This window comes from Dermacentor albipictus, chromosome 1, assembly GCF_038994185.2.
Source record: "Dermacentor albipictus isolate Rhodes 1998 colony chromosome 1, USDA_Dalb.pri_finalv2, whole genome shotgun sequence".
Lineage (NCBI taxonomy): Eukaryota > Metazoa > Arthropoda > Arachnida > Ixodida > Ixodidae > Dermacentor > Dermacentor albipictus.
The window spans coordinates 404,589,117-404,614,908 of NC_091821.1; the positions used below are offsets into that span (position 1 = coordinate 404,589,117).

The 25,792-nt window shown below is 42.9% G+C and overlaps 2 protein-coding genes across 15 annotated transcripts in view; one reads left to right on the forward strand and one right to left on the reverse strand.

Annotated features, from left to right (window-relative positions):
- LOC135903595 (uncharacterized) overlaps nt 1-25,792 on the forward strand; it is a 1,541,440-nt gene that overhangs the window by 1,225,193 nt on the left and 290,455 nt on the right. The window contains exon 4 of one of the 13 annotated variants that reach the window (XR_011511432.1): nt 22,177-22,342. The exons of the other annotated variants lie outside the window; for them this stretch is intronic. The gene's annotated coding sequence lies outside the window, so the exon portion shown is untranslated. The remainder of the gene's footprint in view (nt 1-22,176; nt 22,343-25,792) is intronic. 13 annotated transcript variants of the gene reach the window in all.
- LOC135903594 (uncharacterized) lies at nt 8,532-16,856 on the reverse strand. 2 transcript variants are annotated; one of them, XR_010564855.2, is made up of 5 exons: nt 16,749-16,856; nt 14,352-14,498; nt 13,328-13,396; nt 12,184-12,264; nt 8,532-9,729 (listed from the first exon to the last, which is right to left on the reverse strand). XR_010564855.2 is itself a non-coding variant. In XM_065433910.2 (5 exons), exons 2-5 carry the CDS (start codon nt 14,402-14,404, stop codon nt 9,224-9,226), a joined length of 705 nt encoding a protein of 234 aa, XP_065289982.1. In that variant the 5' UTR covers nt 14,405-14,498; nt 16,749-16,856; the 3' UTR covers nt 8,534-9,223. The 2 variants fall into 2 exon arrangements, 1 of the variants encoding a protein (XP_065289982.1); XM_065433910.2 differs by having other exon boundaries at nt 8,534-9,729; nt 14,356-14,498.

The following is a 25,792-nucleotide window of genomic DNA, read 5'->3' on the forward strand; positions in this document are numbered from 1 at the left end:
TAAGTTCTAACTATGTCCTTTATATCATGAAAAAATCTATCAACGAAAGATGCATCCTAAAATGTGTACTCGATTATAACAACGAATGTCTTCGAGGATATGAAGTTTAAGAAATGCATACTTGAAAGTTGGCGCTCGTTTTATAAATAGGAATCAAATTTTATCTGTGCCCGATAAAACGCGGCGAGTAAGAATAAACACCTGAAATAACAGCGCTGAAGTTAAAGTAACAAAGATAAATGAACACCAAGGAGGTTAACAAAAGTTGAGCCAGGTTGGCTTCCCTGCACGGGGGAGGAGGTGCGCGGATGGCAAAGGGAAGGAAATATTTACGAGAAGGAAGCGTAGCAAAGAATTGATGTGCACTGGAATCGCCAAACCCTTCCAAATGCTGCTTTCGGCGCTTGCGTCACACGCGACAGGCAGCCGTCAAATTTTGCTCGCTTCATAGGAGTCATTGTTCGTCGTTCTGGGACACCTTTCTAACCACCTTCATTGTAAAGAGTGGCGGCGCCTGTCCACGGAACATTCGCGGTTTCGTCGGCACGTAGGCATGGATCGATGCGTGTTCTGTTCCTTCGACCATCGGCCGCCCCTATAAGAACCTTCTAGAGGCGAGGTCACGCCTTCCAAAGAGGTTTCTTATATAACTAATGCATTATTATGAGGTTAGAATCCTGAGTCGGTCATTTTAATAAAGAAGTAGTATCCGCTATCGTAATCTAGCAATGGTTTAGATAATCATACTAAAACTGTCGCAGTTGCACTTGAGTTTTGCTTGCACAACCAGGGGCCCTACAAGGTAAAACTATTCCGATATGTTTTTATTCCAATCTCCTGACGTCAAATTTGCGTAACCGCCGGCGCTGGCATCGCGCGGTCACCTGCCGGGTTATTTGAACAGACCAATCATACGCTCTCCTCGTTCATGGGAGGTAACTTTTGTTTGCTTGGAAAGCGAATAACATTGCCTACACTGAGCGCATTGTCTTATCTAATTCACTGACAAGAGGCGAGGAGCGCGCTCAAGTGGCGAGGGATTCGATGGTGCCAAGCCACTACACTGAAAATATATAACCGGATGAAGAGGGTGGTGCCAGCGTCTGTGATTGGTCTGCTTTCTCTTACTTAGCTTGCGGTGGCTGGTCGAAAATCGCGGCTGTCTGCAGCAGAAGCTTAAGAACGGCGCTAAAACGAATCCTCAGCAAAGAAGAGTTGGCAGAACGAGGTCGTAAACATACCGAAAGTGCTTGAAAAGGTTACGCGGTAATGCAAAAAGCTTTATTATACGCAAATAAACTCGTGCTCTCCGGCAGGTGCGAGTAGCCAGTGCCTGAGCGATCGACAGCAACCAGCTTTTATTCCTTTGGGAACAGGGCAGCCGTCGACTATTCAGAAGAAAATTCAGTTTTGTTCGACATATTAATGCATCTTTAACGCGTACACATCACTTTGCTGCGGTAAGTTTTCGGGGTTGTGTGACGTCGCATGACAGGCAGGTGAAGTGGTTGCAGCCCGAAAACTTTTGACCAATACCTGAGGGCTAACTATTTTTCTTTTCTTCGCTCAAATCGTGCATAATGAGTGTGTACACGCCATATCAGATGGGGAGCTATCGCGATTTTAGTGGCGCCGCGTGACAGACAGGTGAAGGGGGCGGGGGGAGTGGTCAAAAAATTTTGGAGGGCTGATTGCAGAATAGAAAAGAAAAGAAGATGGAATAGAAAAGTTTTGAATAGTTTTACGTTATAGCACCCCAGCGCATGTACACATCAGCCCGAAATGAGGCGGCGATAAATGTGTATAACTGCCAAATACCCGGCCACTGTGGTACCTGCACCAAAACCATAAGCAACAGCCGAAGTGCACGTGCTGAGAGGGAAAACCTGGCATAGACTACAACATTCACAACGCACAGAGCACAGCAACGTTATGTAAAAATAAGTGCAGTTCCGTATGCTGTACGTATGTGGTTTGCTACAAACATAATGCAGAATGATGGTGTGACAAACGAACCAACGTTCTCATCGTAATTCCAAAGTGTTGAATCATTTGCGCTCATGGAAAGAGTATCATCCTGTGCCGAAGTATCGGTAAGGCATATCTTTGTCGTTTATTCTTCGCTCGCATAAATCCCCCAGCGCAGTTAAGGCAACAATCTGGAAGGTAAACTCTCATATAGCAACGTGCCTTCCTGTGGTGCACCACATCCGCAGATATAGTGGATTCCGTGCTCTACGATGGTCTTTTACAACGCTCTGCGGACAAAAAAAAAAAGATGGTTTTCGAAAGGCTCAGTGCAACATTGAAGGAATCGTCTATACCCAAGGAAAAAGAATGCTGGGCTTTATAAGAACATTACGGTTTCAGAGAAGAGAAGAATCCAAAAGAAAACTTACAAAATAACTTCTAAGATGGAACTTGCTGCGTCGTTGAGACAAAATGACCTGGACAACTTCTTTCTTTTCATTGTCGTTAGAGGCACGACGCGGTCGTGACTCTCAGGACATACCTTTTCAGTGCGGGCAGCATTTATTCTTTAATGCATGAATATACATGATGAAATAGATCCTACAAAACACCAGCCTAATCCAAAGTTAGTAAAGCATGTTTTGTACGCCTCTATTTTAGCGTAACCCTGCAGGAGATTCAAGTTTCCTTGCAGAAACTTTCAAAAACATTGTCCTGCAGCTACTTTAATATCCATAATAATTGATAATTTCTTGTGGCGTCCCCTTCAAAACGGGGTGGCGACAAATGGTCACTTAGTCTGCCTGAGCTAGCTGGCTTTTGGTACACCTATCGCAGTTTACGACATTCCCTATTTATACCTTTTATTCCTTTTCTTTATTACAACATCTACCTCTCTAAATGTAAGGTTACCTATGTCTCTGACGATATCGCCTCGACCTCTTCCCTGCATTTATCCACCCGCACTCTAAATGTGCCGTGCTTATCTCGGTAGCTGACCAGTCAACGCTTCCACAGCTTTGATTCTCAGCGCTTCTTGAAGGTGGATATTCCCTATCGTCTCGGTTGAATCACCCCCTGAAATTTGCTGCAGCAGACACACACCGTACCGTGAGGTAAATATTGGATCATAACTTTTATAGTTTGAGAAACCAACTCGAGCCTGAAATGGAAAGACACTGCCCTTTATTGTGTCATTAGGCTAATTTTCTTGGTGAACGTCTCTGCGCACGATTAACGTATTATAACGCCCCGCCATCTGCTGACAAAATGGGGCCATGTATGTGTGACTGATGGCATTACTCCTCGCGGCTTGTTCACTTTGCAAGTGCTTATATTTTATTTTGTCAGTTTTTTTTTCTGTAAAGCGCACGCTTGCACATCTGTTAATATGAGAAAACATGGTTATTTATTTATTTATTTGTTTACTTGTTCATTTGTTTGTTTGTTTGTTTGTTTATTCTCTCAGGGTCAAAGGCATGAAAGAGGGCAGTGGGTTACAGCAAATGAGAAAAAAAAACAAATACAAGCAGTTAGAATGTTTAAGTACAAAGGCTTTTGATTATACAATTTTTGCTAGGGTTAAAAACGTCATCATAAATTGGCAGCAAGCGAATATAGTAAAACGGTAAGTACAATAAACTTAGGTTACAACCATACAGTAAACAAACAAAAAATGCTTCGATTACACAATGTAAGCTAAAGCTGTTCGAAATCTTTGGTTATCCCGAATGAACAAGACTTCACCAGAAAGATGGTTCCTTTCCGTGGATGACCAATAAAAAAATGACTGCAAAAAAATGTTTAGTCTGGCATGATTAGAGACGAACTTTGTAACGGTGGTCGATTCAAGGTGATACATATAGTAGCTGAAAAATGAAATGGTTGCGTAGCGTTTGAATGATAGTATATTTTATAAAGAAGGAATAAACGTGCAATTTTACGACCAGAAGAAAATGGGGTAAGTGCAAGGTTGGTTTTCATGGCCGACGCACTTTCACTTCAATTGTAATTACATAAGATGAAACGAACTGAATTATTTTACACGAGTTCTATTACAATAACTAGTTTCTCAATAGCAGGATCCCAAATAGCGCATGCATATTCAAATTTCGGTAGTATAAAGAAGCATTTTTAGGGACGAAGGGATGGTTAAAAAGCTACGGCGTAAGTAGCCAAGCATGCGGTTAGCATTGCGGATTACGTGGTCGGTATGAACATTCTAAGATACGTTAGCAGAGGTATGTGCACCTACACTCTAAAAACTAAGAGAGTGCCGGGCACTCCCTTTGAGGGAATAGCGGCTTGTCCCATATTTCACTCTCTTTTCGAGAGTAGATCGACCCTCTTTGAGAGAGAGTAGGTCAACTCCTGTTGACAGAGTTTTGTTACTCCACCGCAAGGGATTGCTAGCACTCTTCTGCAGAGTGATAATACTCTTCCCACAGGGAGTGCTAGTACTCTTCCGCAGAGTGGTAATACTCTCACCGTAGGGGTAATGGCACTCCACCAGACCGAGTACTTCTACTCCCCCAAACAGAGTGCTAGTACTCTTCCCAATACCCTCTTAGCGAAGTCCTGGCCACGCATGCAGGCAGGAAATCAGATCAAATTAGGGTCGCTGATACACAGTTCCCTAGGCGGCTCCTCAGACTCAGTGGCCCAATTCCAAGCGACCTTCAGAATAGGCGTGAGCAATGTTATGCAGGATTTTAAAGTCATTTTTTCCTGGCTATTTGCTGCCTACCATGAGGCCTGACTGCTCGGAATCGGCCTATGCGTATGCGTCCCGAACGCCACTGCGGAGAAAAAAAAAGCGAATTACCATTTAATCCGCAATTATCCTCGCACATTTCACAATCAGGAGATACATAATCTTAATAGAACACAATAGTCGAGGGATTCACATAGTTATGGAGAACCACATTGCTCTATACATCACGTGGATTCGAACCCGCGTACACTCGCATCTATACAGTTCAAAGCACACAACCTAACCATTACACCACAGAGCCACCACGCGCAGTCGTGTTGTTTTAGAGGTTATATATATAACAAATGTATTTGAGGAATCTGCTGCGGTGGGTGGAGCTTCTCTGCAGTGTGCTGTGCTGTTGTGTACTGAAATACATTTGCGTTTGCATCATTTCCATTCCTTGCTACGACTAACGAAGGAATACAACGTAGACGACGACGTGATAACAATTCACGGCTTGTCGTCACCCCAGGAAAATAACAAATGTGCCGTTCAGCTCACGATCGAGTGCTTTTCCAGTCCATGCATTATATGTTCTCCGAAAATACGCGGATACAAAGTATCGTGCCAACCATACACGTATGTGAATTTAAGTCGCGCGTATACTGGTGAGCATTTCTGTTTATTTTTTCCCCCAGTTCCATTCGTATGTGGTTAACTGCGACGCCAGTACCAGGCATTTCGACGTGCCTCACGCTGCCGTGTAGGCGTTCTTTTCAAGTGCATTAGTTTAGAGTTCGGTTCAGTCCGCTGTGAGCTGTTGTCCTGCATTAGCAGCGGATCGTTAGCGTTTTGAAGAGCATGCATTCCAGTATTTGGAGACTGCTTATGCCGATAGCCGCGTCACATGCATTGGCACGCATGTTTAAATGACTGATGTGTCCACTTGTTACGCGTGCACTGCTCGTATCCTGTGGCAGTGCTCGTTCTAAAAGCTTCGAAGACCATCTACATTCATACGTGTGTTCAATATATATGCACAGGATGGACTTGTCGGCTAGTTGTTGAGCATTTTAGAAGAAACAGCGCAACGCAAGGACGACGCAAAAACATGGACCACACCACGAAGCACTGGTGTGGTTGATGCTTTTTTTCGTCCTGGTGTTTGCGCTGTTCCTTCTTGCACGATACACGCACACCACAGGTAGGCAAAAGTTTAGGAGCATAGGGCGTTAACTTTGTTTTCCCAGTTTCCTCTCGGTGTCAATGGCACAATGCGTTGCCCGGAATTGCGCACGCTTACCCTCTTATTCAGAAATGCATCATAACTTGAAGCCCATGCTTGACTTGATCCAAATGACGCAAGCCGTGAACGCACCAAAAGAAAGGCAGTGAGCGTCTAGGGGACGTTCGCACCAGGCGTCGTTTATATAAAGTCAAGCATGAGCTTTGTATTAAGATACATTTCTGAATATGGGGGTTAGTCATCTACTTCTCACAGAAAATGTCGAAGAAACGCCCACCAAAACCAGGCACATTCGTAAATTTAACTACGCAATACGAAGCTCCATAGAAAAAGAGTTGTATTAAAAGCTTTCAGTATTTTGCTTTACTCCAAAATGGTTGCGCTCTCGTGGCTTCAATGTACAGAGATAGCGCAGCATTAGCTAAAAAGCATGAATTTCCAAACTCCATGCCAAAATAAGCTTGTAAAATTATTTAGGTGCTAGAATCCAGGGTTTGTAGCGATCCTTGAAAACCCTTTATTTCTAAAATGCCATTTTCAAGGCATTGAAAACCCTGGAATTTTTAGAAGTACTGGAAAGTCCTTAAATTTGTACACTTGGCTAGACTTAGCAGACATTGGCAAGCGTTTTTTTTTTCGCTTCTATGACACTCTTCGCATGTCACAGAGAATTGTCTGTGGAGGTAATAGAAGGAAAGCGACATCCTTAAAGTTGAAATGACAAAGGAGTTGCAGATACCAGTTTTAGGCACACGGAACCGGTGACAAATGTACTTGGAGGAGCAGAAGCAGGAAGCTCAACAGTTGAGGCATTCAAAGAAAAGCCGTGATGAGTAAATCGAGAGCTACAGACACAATAAAAGGAAATTACAAATGACTTGCTTATTTGGTGGTGAAAAGCTGAGGCAACAGATGACATCACATACACTGTCAAACCAGACAGTATTCAAAAACTGCAAATGTTGCAGGTCCAAGTAGTCAATTGTGCTATTGCAGAAAAACTTTAGAGCGCTTTCTTGAAATGCTTCCTTGTGTGCGTTCAGTGATTGGCGGTGAAAGGCAAATTAGCAGTCTTTCAAATGTTTGAAATCAGTGAAATGCGATTTGTTTTGTTTTCTTTTGTTTGCATTAAAGTTAACGATGTTGTTGAACAAGTTATTGCCTGTCCAAACTACTAAAAAAATCACACGAGGTCCTTGAAGTTACTGTGTCGGGGCCTCGAAAACTCTTGAAAACCATTGCATTTTTTTCTTCAATATTGCTACGAACCCAGTAGAACAACTGTCATGGAGTAAAAACCTTGGCTGAACAGGGGCTTATACGAAGAGCACAGGAAGACTAGAAATGCAGTAGTAGGCATGGAGGGCCCTGAAAAAAATGTGCCACATCTGCTCGTCTGCCTTAGGTTTCTGCATTGACTGTCCCATTTTTAATAGAAGTGCAGTTACTGTTCTACTCCAATAAACGCAACGCAAGTGTGGGGCAGTCCTTCAGCCAGTGCAGAACTCTTTCTGTACATCCCTGTCAGTCCTGTCATTTTTCCAGCATTGTAGTACAAGATTTGTTAAACTGGTTTCGCAGAATATGAGCAGTATACTCTTAAATTAGCTGTTTATTTGTATGCACAAGTTCAGGTCCTCAGTTTGGTTGCATGACACATTGCCATACCTCAATAGATACAAGAAAAAATGTTATTAGAGTTTAATAAAATCCAAACAGTAATAATCACAACAATATAATGACATACATTTCTTTTGGTACATATACAGCCCATGTCTTGGCACTGTATAAATTCAACTATACATCGCAAGTACTGTGTCCTGACCACTATTATTCACATGTGTAAAACCATCACAGCAATTCTTCAAAAAATATCACAGTGATTAGTGACATACACTTTGTAACTGCTTTACATGAGCATAATGTATACAAATGGTCCCTGTGTACCTACACACGACTAGTGCCACCCGAGTACTATTACTCAAAGGTGTAAAACCAACAAAGCAGTTCTTTAAAAATATCACAGCGCTTAGTGACGTACATGCTGTAACTCCCTTGTAAAAGCTTAATACAAACACGTGAGCACACAGAAAGCTAGCAGTGCGCCTACATGGAAATACCACCGCCTCAATACTAATTCACAAGTGTACAACCAACCAAGCAGTTCTTTGAAGAATATCACAATGCTTAGTGACATACAATCTGTAACTAGCTTATATAAGATTTATACAAACATGAGCACATACCCAAAGCTATCGGTGCACCTACATGGAAGTGCGGCCATCTGAACACTATTATTTGCAAGTGTAAGCTCAACAGAACAGTTCGTTATAGTGACGCCCATTTTGTAACTGCCTTATACAAGCTTAGTGCAAGCACAAGAATGCGGAAAAAATAAATTAAAAACTTGCTCTATGAATACACAAACAGATCAACACAAATGGTAAACACCGCTTTGAAGACACGTGACCGTGACAAAGCGCAGTGCTGTGCCGGTTGAAACTGCCATCCACAAAAGTACTGAGCAATGCTTAAACCACACGCAATAAAGTGCTGAAAGACTGCATCTGTAACGTACCTATTTTAATTCAAATTTCTTGAATATAGGGCTCTCTTGCAGGTAAGGCATCTGATCCAACTGACCTGATTTTACACCTGCTAAATGCATACAATGCACTCAGATATAACTGGTAATAATAATTATAAAAGGCATTTAAAAACTTGATAGTATGATGAAGATGTATGACTAGAAAAGTTCTGTCCCCCTCGTACTTGTTAAAAAGGTGTAAGTACGACACATGTTCTTTTTTTCCGCAATTTTTGCATTATTGGACACCCGGGAACCTCGAACCCACAAAAAAAGAAGGTACTGCTGTGTTAATAGTGTTGTGAATAATTTTTTGTGAAAGCTTTTTACAGACAAGTTGCAGTCTCGTTTCTGGAGGTTGAGCTGTATCATGCAAAATAACATGGAAAGTGGTCACATGGGAGCATGACACTATGCCATAATGTTCGTTTCAGTTGACTCTCTTGCCCTACAAGTCAGTGCTCACTGTGACCAGTGATGGAACAGCAGTGTCTGTGTGATTTTCATCACACTTCTGTCCTATGCCATCTTCACCAGAGTTGGCGGCACATAGATACCCAAATTTCGATAGTGTTGCTTTCTCAGGTGGTTGTTTTTGATTTGCTCAATATCAGTTGGCACTTCAGCTGCATCAAACTTCTTTTTTACCTCTTCAACAACAACATAAACAACAATCTTATGACACCTGTGTTGTCCTTCTAGTTGCCTACAAAGACCAGTTAATCTAGCAACAACACTGACAGTCTCTACTATCTTCTGATGGGGAAGAGGTGCGTCCCACCATGTGTTCCACGTTGTTGTCGCTATGTGGGCTGGCTGGGGAGGCAACAGCTGTAATATGTTTGCATATTTTAAAGTGATGCTTGTACTGTGTTATAACACCTAACTTAGTCTTGCACTTGCTGCACAAGAACACTGGCTCAGAGTCATGGTGAAAAGCTTTTGTATGTTGAGCAAATGCACTACAAAAAAAGTCACAGTGATAGCACACATGTTGCTCTACCAGGCCTGGTGCGGTTCCTTCTGACACTGCTGCTGATGCTGACACACTGCTGCTTGCCTTGTACACTGTTGCAGCTGCAGTAGACATGGCCGTCTCTGTATCTATTGCTGCCGTGCCACCTGTCATGGTAACTTCAGGTGGTATCGGGCTCACTTCTGCAACAGAGATGTCGTTTGCCCCTTGAGGGCTCTCGTCATCAGGGCCAATAATTTCGTAGTCATTGTCTCCTGCATCGAAGAACCAATAAGAACAGCCTGAATTAATAAACATAGCTCTAAGAAGTACGGACATCAAAACTTAACCACAAGCTTTGCACATCAGTGACCAGGCTTAAGGAATAATACTTGCAGGAGGAGTTACACAATTGTGTGCGTACATTACAGTTAAGCCTCATTAGAAGAGATACTCAAGAGGCACGGGAAACATGTCTCTTGAAACCAAAAATTTTAAGACACTGAGGAGCCAGACTAGATCAGCTTATTATGCATCATCACTAAAGTATGTTTAGATATATCTGAAGGAATAATTGCTCAGGGTGGCTTAAAGGGCCCCTAAACCACTCGACATTTTTTGAACATTTCAAGTAAACATGCGCATCAAAATCAGAATGCCGTCACAATTGACGACGCCAAACACCACAGTGCGTAGCACTGTGGGAGCACCACAATATGACGAAAACGACCCCGTGCGCCTCTCTGGACCTATCCTGCACCCCCCAGTTTGTGCTGACATCACCAGGCTGTCTCTGATAATGTCACCAGTTTCCGGTGCTGTCGATTGGTCGAACGAAAGTGTACGACTGCCGGCAAGGCCTGCAAGCAAATACACACTCCTTCTTCCTCGTCGCGTTGCTCACGATGCCATTGTGGGCAGCCAATGGGGGCAAAGAACAGAAACGCCAACGGAAGGGTCTCCCTATGAGGCTCTTCAACTAGAGTCACCATACAGTTCCATTGTATCGGCAAGGTCATTAGCGCCACCCCTCGCAGGATGACGGGCATGCGCGGCAGCAACAGAGCTCGTTGGTGATGGCCTGTCCCGTAACATTTGGAGGTGTACTAGGCGAGGAAAAGACGATACTGTCCAGATGGCGTGTACCAGATGAAAGAGTAAACTGAGCGAGGACTACTTTTCCATAATCAAACACGTAGCTCCACTATTACTGCACCGTTTTGAAAAATTCTCGTGGCTACGTGTTCGTTGCCTTAGCATGTACAACTGAAACACCGCAACTAAATTTCAACCTCGGTGGTTTAGGGGCCCTTTAAAGAAGACATTCACAGCTTTTTAGTGACTGTAGATTGTGTTAGCTTCCTCCCTAACTTCTGGAAGTTGAAAACTTCACTTTGCAAGCCTTGTTGCTCGCAGTGCCTTTGAGGTGCTCTTAGACGCTCGTCAGCTTCAACTGTCGACACTTTCTGCCCTGCACTGTCCTCGTTGCCCTCCTTTTCTAGTTCATGCTAAAGAGACATGCACACTTGACCTGTGTGAGGATTGCGTGATCTTTACGCCCTTCGGAGCACACAAGGTGCATGAATGAATGTGTCTGGGTTGTGTCCCTTCGAAGTAGTGAATACTTAAAAAGTCGTTAGTAACAAAGGTGACTCTTGTGTACAGTGTTGTTAATGTGGCAAACCAACCAAACCTTTTTCAGATGTCTCTTAAAACCAAGTGTATCTTGTAATGAGATTCTACTGTACTGAATATTTTTCATCTATGGATCATCTGCACGTACATATAGTCAGAAAGACATGCTGTGGGGAATGGCGAATTAGGAAAAAGCTCGTACTCTTACTTTTTGTCCCTAACATAAGCAGCTGATAATAATATGATAAAAAGCAGGTAATGAGGCAAGCATGGAACATAATCCTACAGCTCTAAACAGTTTTTTGGGCCCGCATCATTCCCTCATGACATAAGGAAACAACTTGATTGCAGTAATGGCTGCATGTGATCTGAGTTTATTGAAACAATACGTAAGGTGGCCCTGTATGTAATTTTATCAGTGCTTTTTAGATGTCCTACTGGCGATCCTGGCTGCACAATTTTTCTCATGCTTTTTGGCACGATTCCTTTATTTTCCACTCCACTCTTTTTTCTGGTTTTATCCCCTCTCCCTTCCCCCTTGCAAAAAATAGCACACCTGAAGTATCAAATCTGTTGAATTATTGTGTGTGTCATACCTGTTAACATGCGGGCTTCTCTGTGGTCTGTGTTGTATTTTTGCGCTGTACAAGTCAATTCAAAATGAAAGATGGAATGTCCCTGATTTTAGTTTAATTGTATGTGTGGATATATATATATATATATATATATATATATATATATATATATATATATATATATATATATATATATACATATATATATATATATATATATATATATATATATATATATGTATACGTATATATGTATATATGTATATGGATATATATATACATATATATATATATATGTCTCTCTCATGTTTTGAAATATATGTACATTCAGGAGTGCCTGCATGCTCTTCTCCCCTGCTCCAGTGAAGAAAAGGAGAGCCTTTTTATGTAGCATAGTAAAACATTCACATGTTTTCGCTGTGCCCATTACATCACTTATCATATGGATCTGTCACAATGCAGAGTAGCAGTGGTCTACAATACTAACTCATCCCAACAAAACTATAGATTAGCACATACCGACATGCTGTGAAACAGCTGTTGCAAAGCCGCTGGTGCTGGCAATTTCCGCAGCACTGCAGTGGTACAGCCGAGTGCCACCTGTATAGTGACAAATGCATATGCATGTTAGCAACTCACTAGTTGCTGATGGTTTCATAAGCTTTACACTACACAATAAAGTAATCTGGACAACTTTGTTGGAACAAATACACATAATTAGGACACCACCTAAAGACTAACACGATTAATTGCCCCCAATCTCTCACTCACTAAGGGATAATACTACTGAAACATCGGTGGAGAGCTCAGATTAACACAGTCCATAAAGGACAAGCTTTCTTTGAGGAAAACAGCTATAACAGCGGTTAGTTTTCTTGATCACCTTATGTGCTAGCTTTGATTTAAATGTTATGCAGTACTATAAAATATGAAGTGCCGCATTTCTAGCAGCAGAAGGCGTCATCAGCCTCATGGTACAACTGATTTTTGCACTGTTTGTGTCAGTGAGCCGACACATACAAAGAAATCCGAATTCACACATACATATACAGTGCCAAGTGCACTCCTCCTACTGAAAACGCAGCCGCCAGTTACAATGCTGCTGGAAGGAAAGGTTATATAGAGTGCGAGACTGCATGGAACTACCACTTATGATTGTAAGTGTATGATCTGCTGATTGGAGAGGTAGTCACATGCTATTTCTAGTCTCTTTTAGAAGCATTACTAAAGGATGAATTAAAATATATTCATAAGTCAGGAATTTCACGCATCCACGGTTTGCCTAAATAACTTGTGACACAAAGACATGTTTACCTGGAAGAGCAACCTTTTTTTCCTGCTGCAAAATTTTCCTTCGAAATAATGAAATAACTTTACAGCGTCATAATATATATTGTTTCTCGCAACTGCTTCCCAGCAGTGGCGAGTTACAGTGTTTATATCTGACTCATTGGGCGACAATACTGCCAAACACAAATGCTTCACGAACACGAGAACACGTCCCTCGCAGAGAATAGCAACCATATATGCCTCTGTGAGACATGATCCCACCTTTGTGGTCAAAATGTACATTAGAATGACACCACCATCTGATTAAAAAAAAGCCTCAGTACAAGGCAGCAGCCAACTGCATAATGTGAAATTGCAACTGATGTCCACTTACTGGTGGCCTGTGTTCGAGTCACTTCTGGCAGTTGACTGGGTGCTGAGAAATGCACGTCCTGGGTTGTCCCTACAAAACATGCAGGGTTATGTCAAATGTTGAAAATATATATACACCGGCATTTCATAAGTAAACAAATGAGTAAACTAATAAACAACTGTAATGTTAACAGAGTACACATAAGATAGGCTGTCAACTGGTAATGCATTACGTGAAAAACCTAATGCATAGGAAAGACTATATCTATACACACGAAGCTGACACACAATTTAATTCGCTCTAGGTTTTTCCGTGCAGTATATTCAAATTATTATGTCTTGTCGTTAGAGCAAAATTAGTGTAAATTACGCACTAAATTATGTACCCTGGAAAACTTTTCTTCAGTATGCACCTGTATGCACTTCGAATGAGTAGCGTTGTAAAATTTATGTACATAGCATTTAACATGGTTGCTGAACACAGATTTCCTTTGCCCTGTGTCGTGTACAGTGAGCTACATATATCTGCCCCCCCCCTTTTTTTGTACTAGCCATACTGCGTGCCATTGCACTTATACGCACATCAATAAACCTTACGACACAGAAATAAAAAAAAGCGCCAATCACACATGCCTGCATGCTGTAGTGGGCCTAACCTAACCAAGCATGGGCTGTTGCTTTTTATAGTAAACACAGGCACCGTGCTCATTGCAAGTATGTATCCTGTCACTAAGCAAATATGCAATTTCATTGTACCACTATTTTTTTATCACATGGATGTATCTGTTGAGAGGCAAGACAAAAAGCAGTCACTTCTCAGAACTAATCAGCTTTTTTAAAACACATTTCTAACTTTTCAATGACACTTGCTGCTATGTGTTTGTCTCCAGAGAACATACTTGATTTGACTTTCCAAGCGGAGACATTACATAAATATACCATGTTAAGATGACTGCCTGGAGCACGTGAGAATTTTCATCTTGGTGTAACATACTGTATCTTGATTTTGGTTACATTTGGTCAAACGGTACACCCAATATACCCACATACTAGTTTTCTTGTCCAAATTGCATGGCAATGTATTTTGATTTTTTGGCATTGGCTCCTCTGCACTACGTGAAGTCACGCTGCACTGCCTCTTTCACATCCTCGTGTCCTTGCAGCTGCCTTCTTGAGTTATATAAAGCGGGTGCCTGAAAAATATCATATGCAAAAGTCAACACAAGGGCATGGTGCAAAACATTATCAAGACAGTCAAGGCCATGGCAATAAAAGAAAGTCTTAGCTCTTAGTCTTAGTGAAATGCATGCAAAACATCCAAATGACTGCAACAGTCAACTGCTAAATTAACTTCAATTTTAGATTTACACAAAAAAGAAATAACGGACAGTTCATCCTCGTTCGGCACGAATGTTGTAATACTCCTGCTAATGAATAGAATATTGGTCATTTTCAGACATCATAGGTTTGCCATGAGCCTGGTGTATCGCAAACACCATTTGTGACACATCCTAAGCACGTGCCCAGTGTGCCCCCCGCACCATCCCTGGTTGTGCCACTGCTGAAGCCATAATTTGAGGATTATAGCTGCAAACATGATGCTCAGTAGGGATGAAAATATTGTCCTTCAGTTCAATGGATATATGGATGTGCCTATAAAAAAGGGCAACGAGGCTTGTTATGGCAAGCTTACCCACATTTCAATACTAACAAGAAAGTTCACTGCGGCCTGCATCTAAGCTTGCTAAAAGGCATGAACTTATTTTCATGTATGAGGTGCACAATGGAGTTCATTTTTGACAGACCCGACTACTGCTGCAGTTTGAAATCTAGCATTTTAGATTCTTGAAGGCATGTAAAAGTTGCAGTTAAACCGCAGTTGTTGGTTTATTACACCAACCTATTGTTCTGTGTACGACAGACTGGTAACACGGAATTAAAGCAACATTTTATTTTCATATTTTATTTCTCTACTAAAAATATTAAAGCGATAAACACATTTTGATCTGCCATGCAATAGCAAGATGCACACATTACGCTTGTAACCCCCAAGGGAAGGCTGATTTAGCTATTCATATGACATAACTCTGACACGCCAACTCATATTAGCAAATGCACAGGCATGTCCAAAACAATAAGCGTATGCAAAGCGCCCTTGCAATTGTAATTCCACACTGCAGCCGTTATATTCGATGCCGATGCATAACTAGCTGCTCGACAATTCACCGAGTTCGTAGACAAAAGCATCCTTTCAGTTTCGCGCCATGCACGAAAACCGCAACAGGAGACAAAACCAGACCTACCTATAACCACACCATTTTAATACATGAGCAAAAACAGTTCAGTCTTAGGGATAAACACTGTGAGAGCGATTTAGTGCGCGACGGCGACGAGCGACAAAACGGGCCGTCGCTTGAAAAGATGGCTCGGTTCTGGAAATCTAGAAATCATCGCTCGTTGCCCGAAAGTGCTATGAGCGACTAGCCAATAGCACGAAGCCGGAACTAGATGTACATCGCTCAAATACTACCGATTGTAGCGCGGAACGAGCAAATGATTCAATTTTTATACGTGCAAGGGTAAGAACCTACGGCAAGACCTCCGGAAATATTTTATGCTACTTTTTTAGTAAAATACATCAACGTAAATTACTAAAGCACGCGTCACGCGTGATTGCAGCTCTCATGCCGGCAACACCGGGGAGGCGTCGCTCAATATCGTCGCTCGCACGGAGTACGACTTGTAGGCGACGAGCGAACGCGACAGCCATCTCCATCGCGTCGCTTGTAGCTGCCGCGCGCTAGATCGCTTATATGGGGTTCATACTTTTTTCAGCATAAAACATGGATTCCTTAGGCGTTTTCAGTAAGTTCAAGATAACGCGCCCAACTGACCTCTTGCAGCATACAGCTGAATGCCAGCGGCAAAGTTTCTAACTAGCACTGGTGCTGCACGTAACTTCAGTGGTCGCAGATTCCCCCTGCGCGAGACACCGTCAAGCGCGCGGTTTATTTATAAAAAAAGCATGCTGCCAGCAAAATGACGCCTTCTGTTATGTGATTCCTTAGTTCAACAGCGTTCCGTACACAGTAGACTGCTAAACTGAATAAATTCAAACAAACAAAACGCACGCTAATCACGCTCCGCATAGGCTCGGAATCACGGGCTGGTGAGCGAACCATTTTAAGCGTCCTCTCGCCTGGCGTCTTATTGAACATACCATAGTTCTGGCAGCGTTTGCGATCTTTAAAGCTCTTACGCACAACGGCAACGTGATAAAATCACATGCAGTTATCGCGACGACTGGCTTTTTCGATTGACATGGAGAGACACAGCGCGTATGCCTAGTCCTTTGTCAATCGCGTCGGCTAAGCGCAGCGACGACTTCCTGGCGATAGCATGACATATACGGAGAATGTGCACCTAAGTTAGAATTCACTTACCGTGGAGGATTTGCTGTTATATCCAAGGCATGACGAACGACTGTCGTGTTTTCGTAGCGACGCGAGATGGCTGACATACGATCTCCTTTGGCTGGCCTTCGCGGCGGCGGTGCAGCTTTCCGGTGCACGGATCACCTTTCTCCGGTGCTGTGTTGTTCCGCGATCTTGAGCGCGCGCGCGCGGTGGAGCAAATCCGAGTGAAAAAGTAGAGCGCTCGCTACGCGTTCCTTTGAACTGCGGCGGCCTGTTCTCTTAGAAGCAACTGCATGTAATAAAGCCACAATTAGGTTTCTGGCCTCCTGTAACAAAATCCCGCCGGACAGATGTCCTATTCTGCCGTCTAAGAATAGGACACACTTTTGGCACACATAACTTCTTACACACGGGAAACGAGCCTCCAACCTGTGGTAGATGCGGGGAGAGGCTGACCGTCCTCCACGTCCTACTGGAGTGTCGGGAAGCCGAATCCGAAAGAAAAAAACATTTTCTCTTAGCATACCGGCACCACATCCCCCTTCATCCTGTTATGTTACTTGGCCCAGAACCACTCTTTGACACCAACGCCGTCCTAGGTTTTTTGAAAGATGTTGTGTTGCATGTTATTAGCCCCACACGTTCGTAGCGCTTCCTCTCTTCAGAGGATGCCGCTGCGATAATTATTTTGAATAGCACATGCCTCTAGGCCCTTGTGGTTAAAGGGCTCTGGCGAGGCAGTAGTGCTGTAAGCAATTTAACATCTCGCATATTTTAAACAATGCATCATTCCTTTACGATGGATTTTAATGTTCATAGTATTCGTCATTAGTCATCGCCATAATTTTATAGCACGTAGATTTTACGCACTTTACAGCGACTATTTTTAGGCCGCTTTACAGCCAAGTCACATCTTCCATAATACATCGTTAACATTACCACTTGTCATGGCGCTCTTTGGCCAAACCTGGCCCTTGCGCCACAAAACACCACACAGCATCATCATCGTAGAAGCAAAACGATGTGTTCTTTGCTCAGCGTGCATGAATGATACATTGCCATGTTCGGGGCCAGCCACCTACAGTTGAAGCAGAAGATTACGCTACGTTTTGTTCTCTATTGCCATAAGAGTACTTCTACTCTCTCTCTCTGAAGGGGAGAGTGAAAAGCACATTTCACTCTCTCCTTGGTGACAGAGTGAACAATGCATTTCACTCTCCTCGACATTTTGCGAGAGTAAAACGACGCTTTGAAGAGTGAACCGGCCGCTTCACTCCTGCCATACCCTTCGTAGTTTTTAGAGTGTAGGTATTTATAAGAAAGAACTAATTCCAAGGGAACATTATTTAGCTGATATGTATGTGGGCTGTTAGTCATTTGGGATTACTCAATTTACATTTTACAGCGTTTAGTTCCGTTAGCCAACGTTTGCACCAGTTAGCTGCACTAATTAGATCAGACTGAAGGTGGTTAGGATCTTCTGCATTAGTTATTTCACCAAAGCTAACACAATCATTGAGAAATGAGTGAATGTTGGATGATAGTGAGGAAGGGAAGTAGTTAATACAAATGAGAAACGAAACAGGCCAGAGTACTGAACCTCCTGGCACACCGGAAGTTACGCTTTGGAGTGGGGAACTATGGCCGTTTGGGCTTAGAAACTGACAGCGATTACAAAGGAGGCATTCAATCTATTTCAGGATGTTAGTGTCAAGCTTCAGCTGACTCAGGTTATAAAGTAAACGTTTATGACAAACCTTATCAAATGCTTCAGCCTAGTCTAAACAAAAGGGCAACCTGCAAATCAGGAACGGTCCAGAAAGAAGTTAATACAAATGAGAAACAATGGAGGCCCGAGAACTGAACCTTATGGCACACCAGAAGTTACACTTCGAAGTGAGGAGTTATGGCCGTTTGCGGTTAGAAATTGAGAGGAATTAGATAGGAAGCATTTCATCCACTTCAGGATGTTAGTGTCAAGGTCCTGCTGACTTAAATTATAAAGTAAAGGTTTATGACAGGCCTCATCAAATGCTTTAGCGTAGTCTAAAAAATGCAATCTGCAAATGATGAACGATTGAGAGTACGATGCAATTGGTGCGTGAAGATTGCAAGCTGAGTTTCACTTGAAAATATTTTCCTGAACCCATGCTGAGCTGGAGTAAAAAATGCATTGAGTTCTAGGATGTTCACGAGTAATATTCGAGCGATTTGCAGCTAGTGCTTGAGAGTAAGACGGGGCGATGACTAGTTGTTTCATTTCTGGTACCTGATTTATGCAGTGAAAGCACGTTCCTGATTTGGTTTGGTTTCAGTTAGTTTCGCAACGCCGGCCGTATCAAGGATCACTGCAGGCATAACTGCATAATCGTACTGGTGAATATATATATATATATATATATATATATATATATATATATATATATATATATATATATATATATATATATATATATGATGTAGGCGGTCAGTGCAGCGGACAGCGCAATTTTGCACAAATGCTTCATTAAGGGTGGCAGCGCACTGTTTCTTAAGTATAAGGATGCCCAATGCGTCTTCCAGAGTGAGGTGCTCATCACGCAAGGGGTTGATTGCACTTCAAAACTCTTTAACGTTAGTCTTCAACAATGAGGAGAGTACGTTAGATAGAAAGTTTCATTTAACGTTCTTTCGTGCTTATGAGCGAACTTAAAAGCAGACCAGCATGTGTCCGTTTTCGTGTGTTTCGCGGGGCTATATAGGCGTTTTTTGCGGTTGCGTAGGCGCTTCAGATGGATATTGGAGCAAGGAACATCAGAGTTGGAGGTAATGATGCTGAATGGAATGTACTTTTCAGTTAGTTCCTGAACTTAAGCGGCGAACAAGTCCCAATTTTGCTGAAGGGAACGATTTTCAAAATTTGATCGGAAAGTGTCGAGAAATGCAGTTAATTCGTTATTTATGGCGGTAAACTTAGTGATTCTTTAACGACGTATAGTTTTTTTTTTTCATTTGGTTTGGGGGTTAAAACGTTCGTTGGAAACGCAAGCAGGCAGTGATCGCTTACATCAGGCAGGTGTTTAATCTCCAAGATTGTATCAGGGTGGGATGTGAAAATCATGTCAAGGGTGCTTGCGGCATTAGAAGCTACATGTGTAAGTGTGTGACTAGCTGTGACAATGAAATAACTGAGCACACGTATAAAAACTCCTTAGCTTTGGCCGAAAAGGGAGAGAGTGAAGAATGTTGTTCGTTGCAGGTTATGCTGGGAATATTAATATCGCCCAGAAGCAGGATAGGAGCTGAAGGAAATCACGTGCGAACAAGGTTCATAGTCGTGCAGGTGATGGAAAAGCGTAGGCTGTGCAGAGGGCGAGCGATAGCATTCGCCTATGATGTATTTTGGTGACCAGCAGTTACGGAAACCCAGACAGCCTCTAGATGGTCTGGCAGGACGTCATTTGAAATTGCCAATAGGAAGCCACCTCCTCTGCGCACAGTACGGTCGCAGCGATAAACATGAAATTGCACAGCACCGTGAAACACTTCACATTACTTGCATATTATGTATCTATAGCACTTATGCCACCAAATTCAATCGTTCATATTTTTATCAACAAGTAATAGCCGAAGAAAATTTGTTTTTCCTAACCATAAATAATTAAACGTTATGGTGACGAAGCTTTTCGAAAGCAGTTTCAGCACTTCTGTTTTGCTCTGGGCGAATGAGTTTTCAAAGCTGTCCAGTAATGACTCTGCGTTACTAGTTACATTAAGTACCTTGAAAGCTAATGCCATCGTTCATTCAATCAAAAGAGCTAGCGGAGCTGTCAGCTAGGGCAGCGCTTCTTCCGTTAATGAGCGCACGCTTTGACTCGGACAAAAATTAGGAGGGCAATTAAGCTTCGCCTTTAACAGTGGAATGCAATTGCATTCAAAGATCTCTGACTTCCTCTCACGCTTCCCAGCAACTGCAGCTTACGTAACCGTAATGCTTACGAGGAAACGCTTCTGGCGAAAGCTATGCACGAAGGCGAGCTTTCTTGTAGAAACGCTACCTCTTGCGTTGGCGGATACCGGAGAAGGTGCATTGCCGCGCGAAGAAATCACACGATTATTAGGTTTGAAGAAGGGCAAAAAGAAGGACCCCTACCGCTGAAAGACTACAAGAAAAGACATTTCGGCTCCCCTGACGGGAGCCTGGTTCACAATGAAATCAAGGACGTGCGATACAATGTTTATACGGCTTTAAAATATGACGTAAGCAGCGCGTGTAGATGGGTGGGGGGAGGGGGTAGGGTTACGTCATTCCGGTTCAGGGTGCTATCTGTCATGTGTATTAGGAGGGATTCCAAATGGTGTCTTGAAGCCTAATTTCTTTTTTTTCTAATATCTTGGCGGTATTCCAATCAATCCTGTGAGGCAAGTCACCTGCATTTCCGGGTTTCTGTTATTATTTCGCACCTTTAATATTTCAGCCGGAGAAGATTTCAGACAAAAGGCATGCACTGTCGGCGTTTTGTTTCATATTTATTTGCGGACTGGCATTCTCACGATTCCGGTGAATAACGTTGTCCAGAATGTAAGACAAGGTATGAGCAACTCAGAATGGTGTGACAATATAACCCGCATATACTGCATGTCATACAGCAATTCATGGCATATACACATACGAAAATATATGCGAGAATTTTCGCTCACACGACTCCAGCACCGGATACCGACACCGTATTTTCGTCGACACGGGCCTCTAACACTATTGCGCTCAATTGACAGTTATTCGTAGCAAATTAAGCTTTGAACGAGCCACTCGCCACGTATTTCTGAATGCGCTGTCGTAGAATTGAACGACATACTCAGAAAACCACGATCTTAGAGAGGACCTTATCCACTTCGTGGAGTCCTATACGGCGTTCTAAGAGTGCCAGTGCAGTAAGTGCACGACGCAACAAGTATCTATGTTACGATTAGTGACCAAATAATTGAAGTGAGCGCAGAGACAGGCAGAAAAGGGCAAGCTGCCCTACGGCATCGAACCACAGAATTCAAGTTTATCTTAGTGCAACTGATTTCCGGCAATTCAAAATGGTGCTCCTACGGTATACTAAAAAGCGCGTCACCAGTCTACTGTAAAACAGTTTGTTTTCACATTTTTAGATGGGAACTCCAGAGGGGACAAGCAGAAATTACTAATTATTGAATACTCATTTATGACGTCCAAACAGTACAGCCTGCGCGCCATTGAATACGCTTTCTTGCAAAAGGTCATCACACTCAACATAGACTGGGCGATTCATTTCCTAGCGGAATATGACGATGTTCACGACGTTAAAAGTGCGAGAGCTGTGCGACCTTTACTCCCACATAAAAAGACATTCTTTATCATCGACTACCTTAGCACCTCCGGTAATTTGGTGGGCCGTGCTCTTGACTTTCTTTCTAATTGGTTCCCTAATTAAGTTATTTTTCCCTCCAGGTCCCAGTAACGCTGTTTCATTATCGCGGGAGGGCCGGGTACTCGACTCCAGTGCCCCATCAGCCGATCTTTTCTGAGTAGTCTGCTTCCGGAGTTCCCGAATGACACACGTGGAGAAGTGGCCGAGACGCGAAGAACGAGTGGAAGCACGAAAGGAAATACCTAAGTGGGTCGCAATCGCCAGCAGGCCTGCTACTATTTCGTTGTTCTACACTCTGCATGATTTCCCTGCTGAGGAGTCGTTTTCACATTTTCCCCTCCACTGCTGCCTGATATGAATCTGGAGTTCAAGTAGCCTGGTGGAATTGTGTTCTGTTAAACGTGCGTATACGTAGAACAACCGTGGTTTTTCTACCCTTACGAATTTTTCTGTGAAGTAAGTGGACGAACAAGCGGAGCAGTAGCATGGCACCTATGATGTAAATGGTCACGTCGGTTCACAACGTCCTGAACTCTGAAGGCAGTAGGCTTATAGATCTTTTTGAGAGAAATTTACACCATGTTATTAGAGCAGATTAAGCGGAGCGGCCGTTTCGTTCATGTAGCAGAGAAATTTATTCTTCAAGGGATACAGATTGGTCAGCCGGCTTGCATGCGGTACACAAAACAGCACATAATGAAAATTACAATGGAAACTCCAGGAATAATGAATATTTAGTAGTTCAATATTTGAGAAACGTACATTCGAGCTGCTACAGCTAAGGGAACAAATGCAATAATTATAGATGATTTTTCACACCTCAGCTCATTTTCACCCCTCTAGCTGCTCATAGAATCTATCCAAATCCATATACCAGATCCACATTTCAAGACAAAGCGAGAGCAGAGTAACTTTAACACACCACCGCATAAAATTAATCATTCCGGCGATACCATCGACTTTACGCGTAAAGCTATACGACACTCTTTTCCTAGTGAAATCGTAAGATTTGCATCTGCACGTCCATTCTCGCAACAAACAGGGAGTATGCGGCACCTCGTGTAACACGGTTGATACTTTGTGCAGTAGTCACTCACGTATAAAAGGTAAATTACTGTGTGCACTATATGTACATCTCGCCTGTGAATATGAAAAAAATTGTTCGGTTGTTTTCTTGACATCTGTTACTCACTTTCGCTTTCACTGAAGGGAATGATCAGTGCGATACCACTCTTGCTGCAAGCAGCATGTGCGCTCCCAAAATTGGCAGCAAGGAATGCATCCTGTTAAAATGGCGGACTAGTTCATCCGCGCGAGTACAAATACTGCAGCGCTCAAAGATGCGTCGATGGAGGATGTATACATATACGCACTGTAACGTGTGCATGTGTGTCTTATTTCACGATGCCTTTGAGAGAGCCTGGCCCTTGAGATGATATAAATGTACAGCTGGGAAAACGTGCACTGACTGGCGTGAATTCCTCTTGTGCAGCTATGAGATTGCTATGAGTGCCGTGAATGTTGTGCAGCTATGAGATTTCATTTTGCTTTCCACTGCCACTTGCTTCACGGTCCGTTGCCACATATCGTCGTGAGTTTATCGGTACTGCGAACACTCCAACACAGATAATAGCATGAATACGCGCACTGCGGTGGAGTAATATAACATGAAAACGTCATAAACACCAAAAAGCGAAAGTGACTGTTAGCTATCATAAGTAGTAGATATAATGGGAAAAGCCCCCTTTTAAATTATGTTTATGATATTTACATAAATATTTCGAGGTCAACATTTAAGAGGAATTTCCGCCAGTCACTGCACGTTTTTCCAGTTATATATTTATATCACCTCGAGGGCGAGGCTCTCTCAAAGGCATCGTGAAATAAGACACACATGCGCTCGTCGCAGTGCGTATATGTATACATCCTCCGTAGTCGCAGCTTTGAGGGCTGCAGTATTTGTACCCGCGCGGATGAACTTGTCGGCAATTTTAACAGGATGCATTACTTTCAGTAAGCAGTCCGCCTGGAATAACTCCCCTAAAAGCAAGAGCAGTGGGCGACAGAGAGACGTTGTGCTTTAATGTGCGATTTTTCCTCTATGTAAAACCGGCTATAGGGTCAATAGCATCCACATGCGAAACACAAGTAGGTGACGAAGGCTTCTTTAAGAAACTATTACCTCCCCCCCTCCCGGCTTCCGGCTTCGCCAAAGGTCAATTAAATTGTTCATTTATGTGGTATTTACGTGCCAAAATCACGATACGATTAAGGGGCACGCCATAGTGGGGGAATAATGCGGAATAATCTGTACCACCTTCGGTTCTTTAGTGTGCACCTAAATCTAAGTACACGGGTGTTTTCGCATTTTGTCCCACCGAGATGCGGCCACCGCGGCCAGGTCTTGATCCTGCGACCTCGTGCTCAGAAGCCCAACACCATTGCCACGAAGCAACAACGGCGGATAGCATAAATCAAGGGACCTCGCAGTGCGACCTCACTTCGACTTCTATGCTAACCCAGAATGCATTCATCATACTTTAATTGTCCCCTTGACGCACAAAAGTTAAAGGGGGTAGGCAGCAAGCTCCTTTTATGTAAGAACACGTTCTCATGGGCCATCGTTAGGGCACACGCGGGCAATAGTAGTGATTGGCATTACTTCCAGAAGGACACCACAAACATGAGAAACGCCAGATGGCCTTCCATAATGAAACTTTTGTGAATGACCCCTGGGATCTTTTGCAGCATAGAAGGAGACCATAATTTTGTTGAAATACGTGTGCATAGAATCCGCGGACAACGAAAGATGACCGTAGCATGCACACTGACAAAGGAAATGAGAATAGTACGGGGGCTCACTTGAATTCCTAATGACTTCCTCAGCGATATGACGTCTCAGAAAACAACACAAAAAGTACAAAGTTCATACTCAAGGGTTATGTACGTGCATTATAGTAAATGGGGATAACGATGCGGGACAATAAAAGGAAACGTTCACAGAAATGAACAATTGTACATGTGGGCACAGCACATTTGAGCTGCAATATTTATTTGCTGTCCCGTTTGCTTGGGCCATTCCACATAATTTATGGACCCAAATTATTTCACCCAGTTTTCAATCTCATTACAACCACGTGCATCCACAAGAGAATGGGGCATTTAAACGAGCAAGAGAAATATTTGAGTTTCGACGAGTGCACGCCATGCATACCACCGCTATTTTTACCAGAACTGAGTTGACTTTTACTTAGGTTTAGTACATGATGGTAACTTTATTGCTGGATAAACAACTAACGGTAGTATTTGACATTCATAGCCGAACAGGTATTTCATTTTTATGAAATTCGCCGGCAGACATAACTATTTATGCTCTATACTGTTCTTAAGGTGCCAGAGTTGTCTTGGTTTATTCGTACATGTAAGAACACATTGTGCGCACCCGCTTTTCAGTTTCAGGTTTTTAGTAACGCAGTTCTGTGGTACGGGTTGTCGTTTATTAGGCAGGAAGTCAACATTTTCTAAAGAGAAATGAACGTGGGTTATATCCAGACTTAAGGCAGATATCTGCCCTCAACCCACTTGCCTTGTAGCAGTGGTACTCATGGGTCAGTCTGAGTTGAAAAACGCTGATCCCCACGCGCAGACAGCAATCCCATTTTCGTCATGCCCACACTATGCTCCCCAGCACTCCCA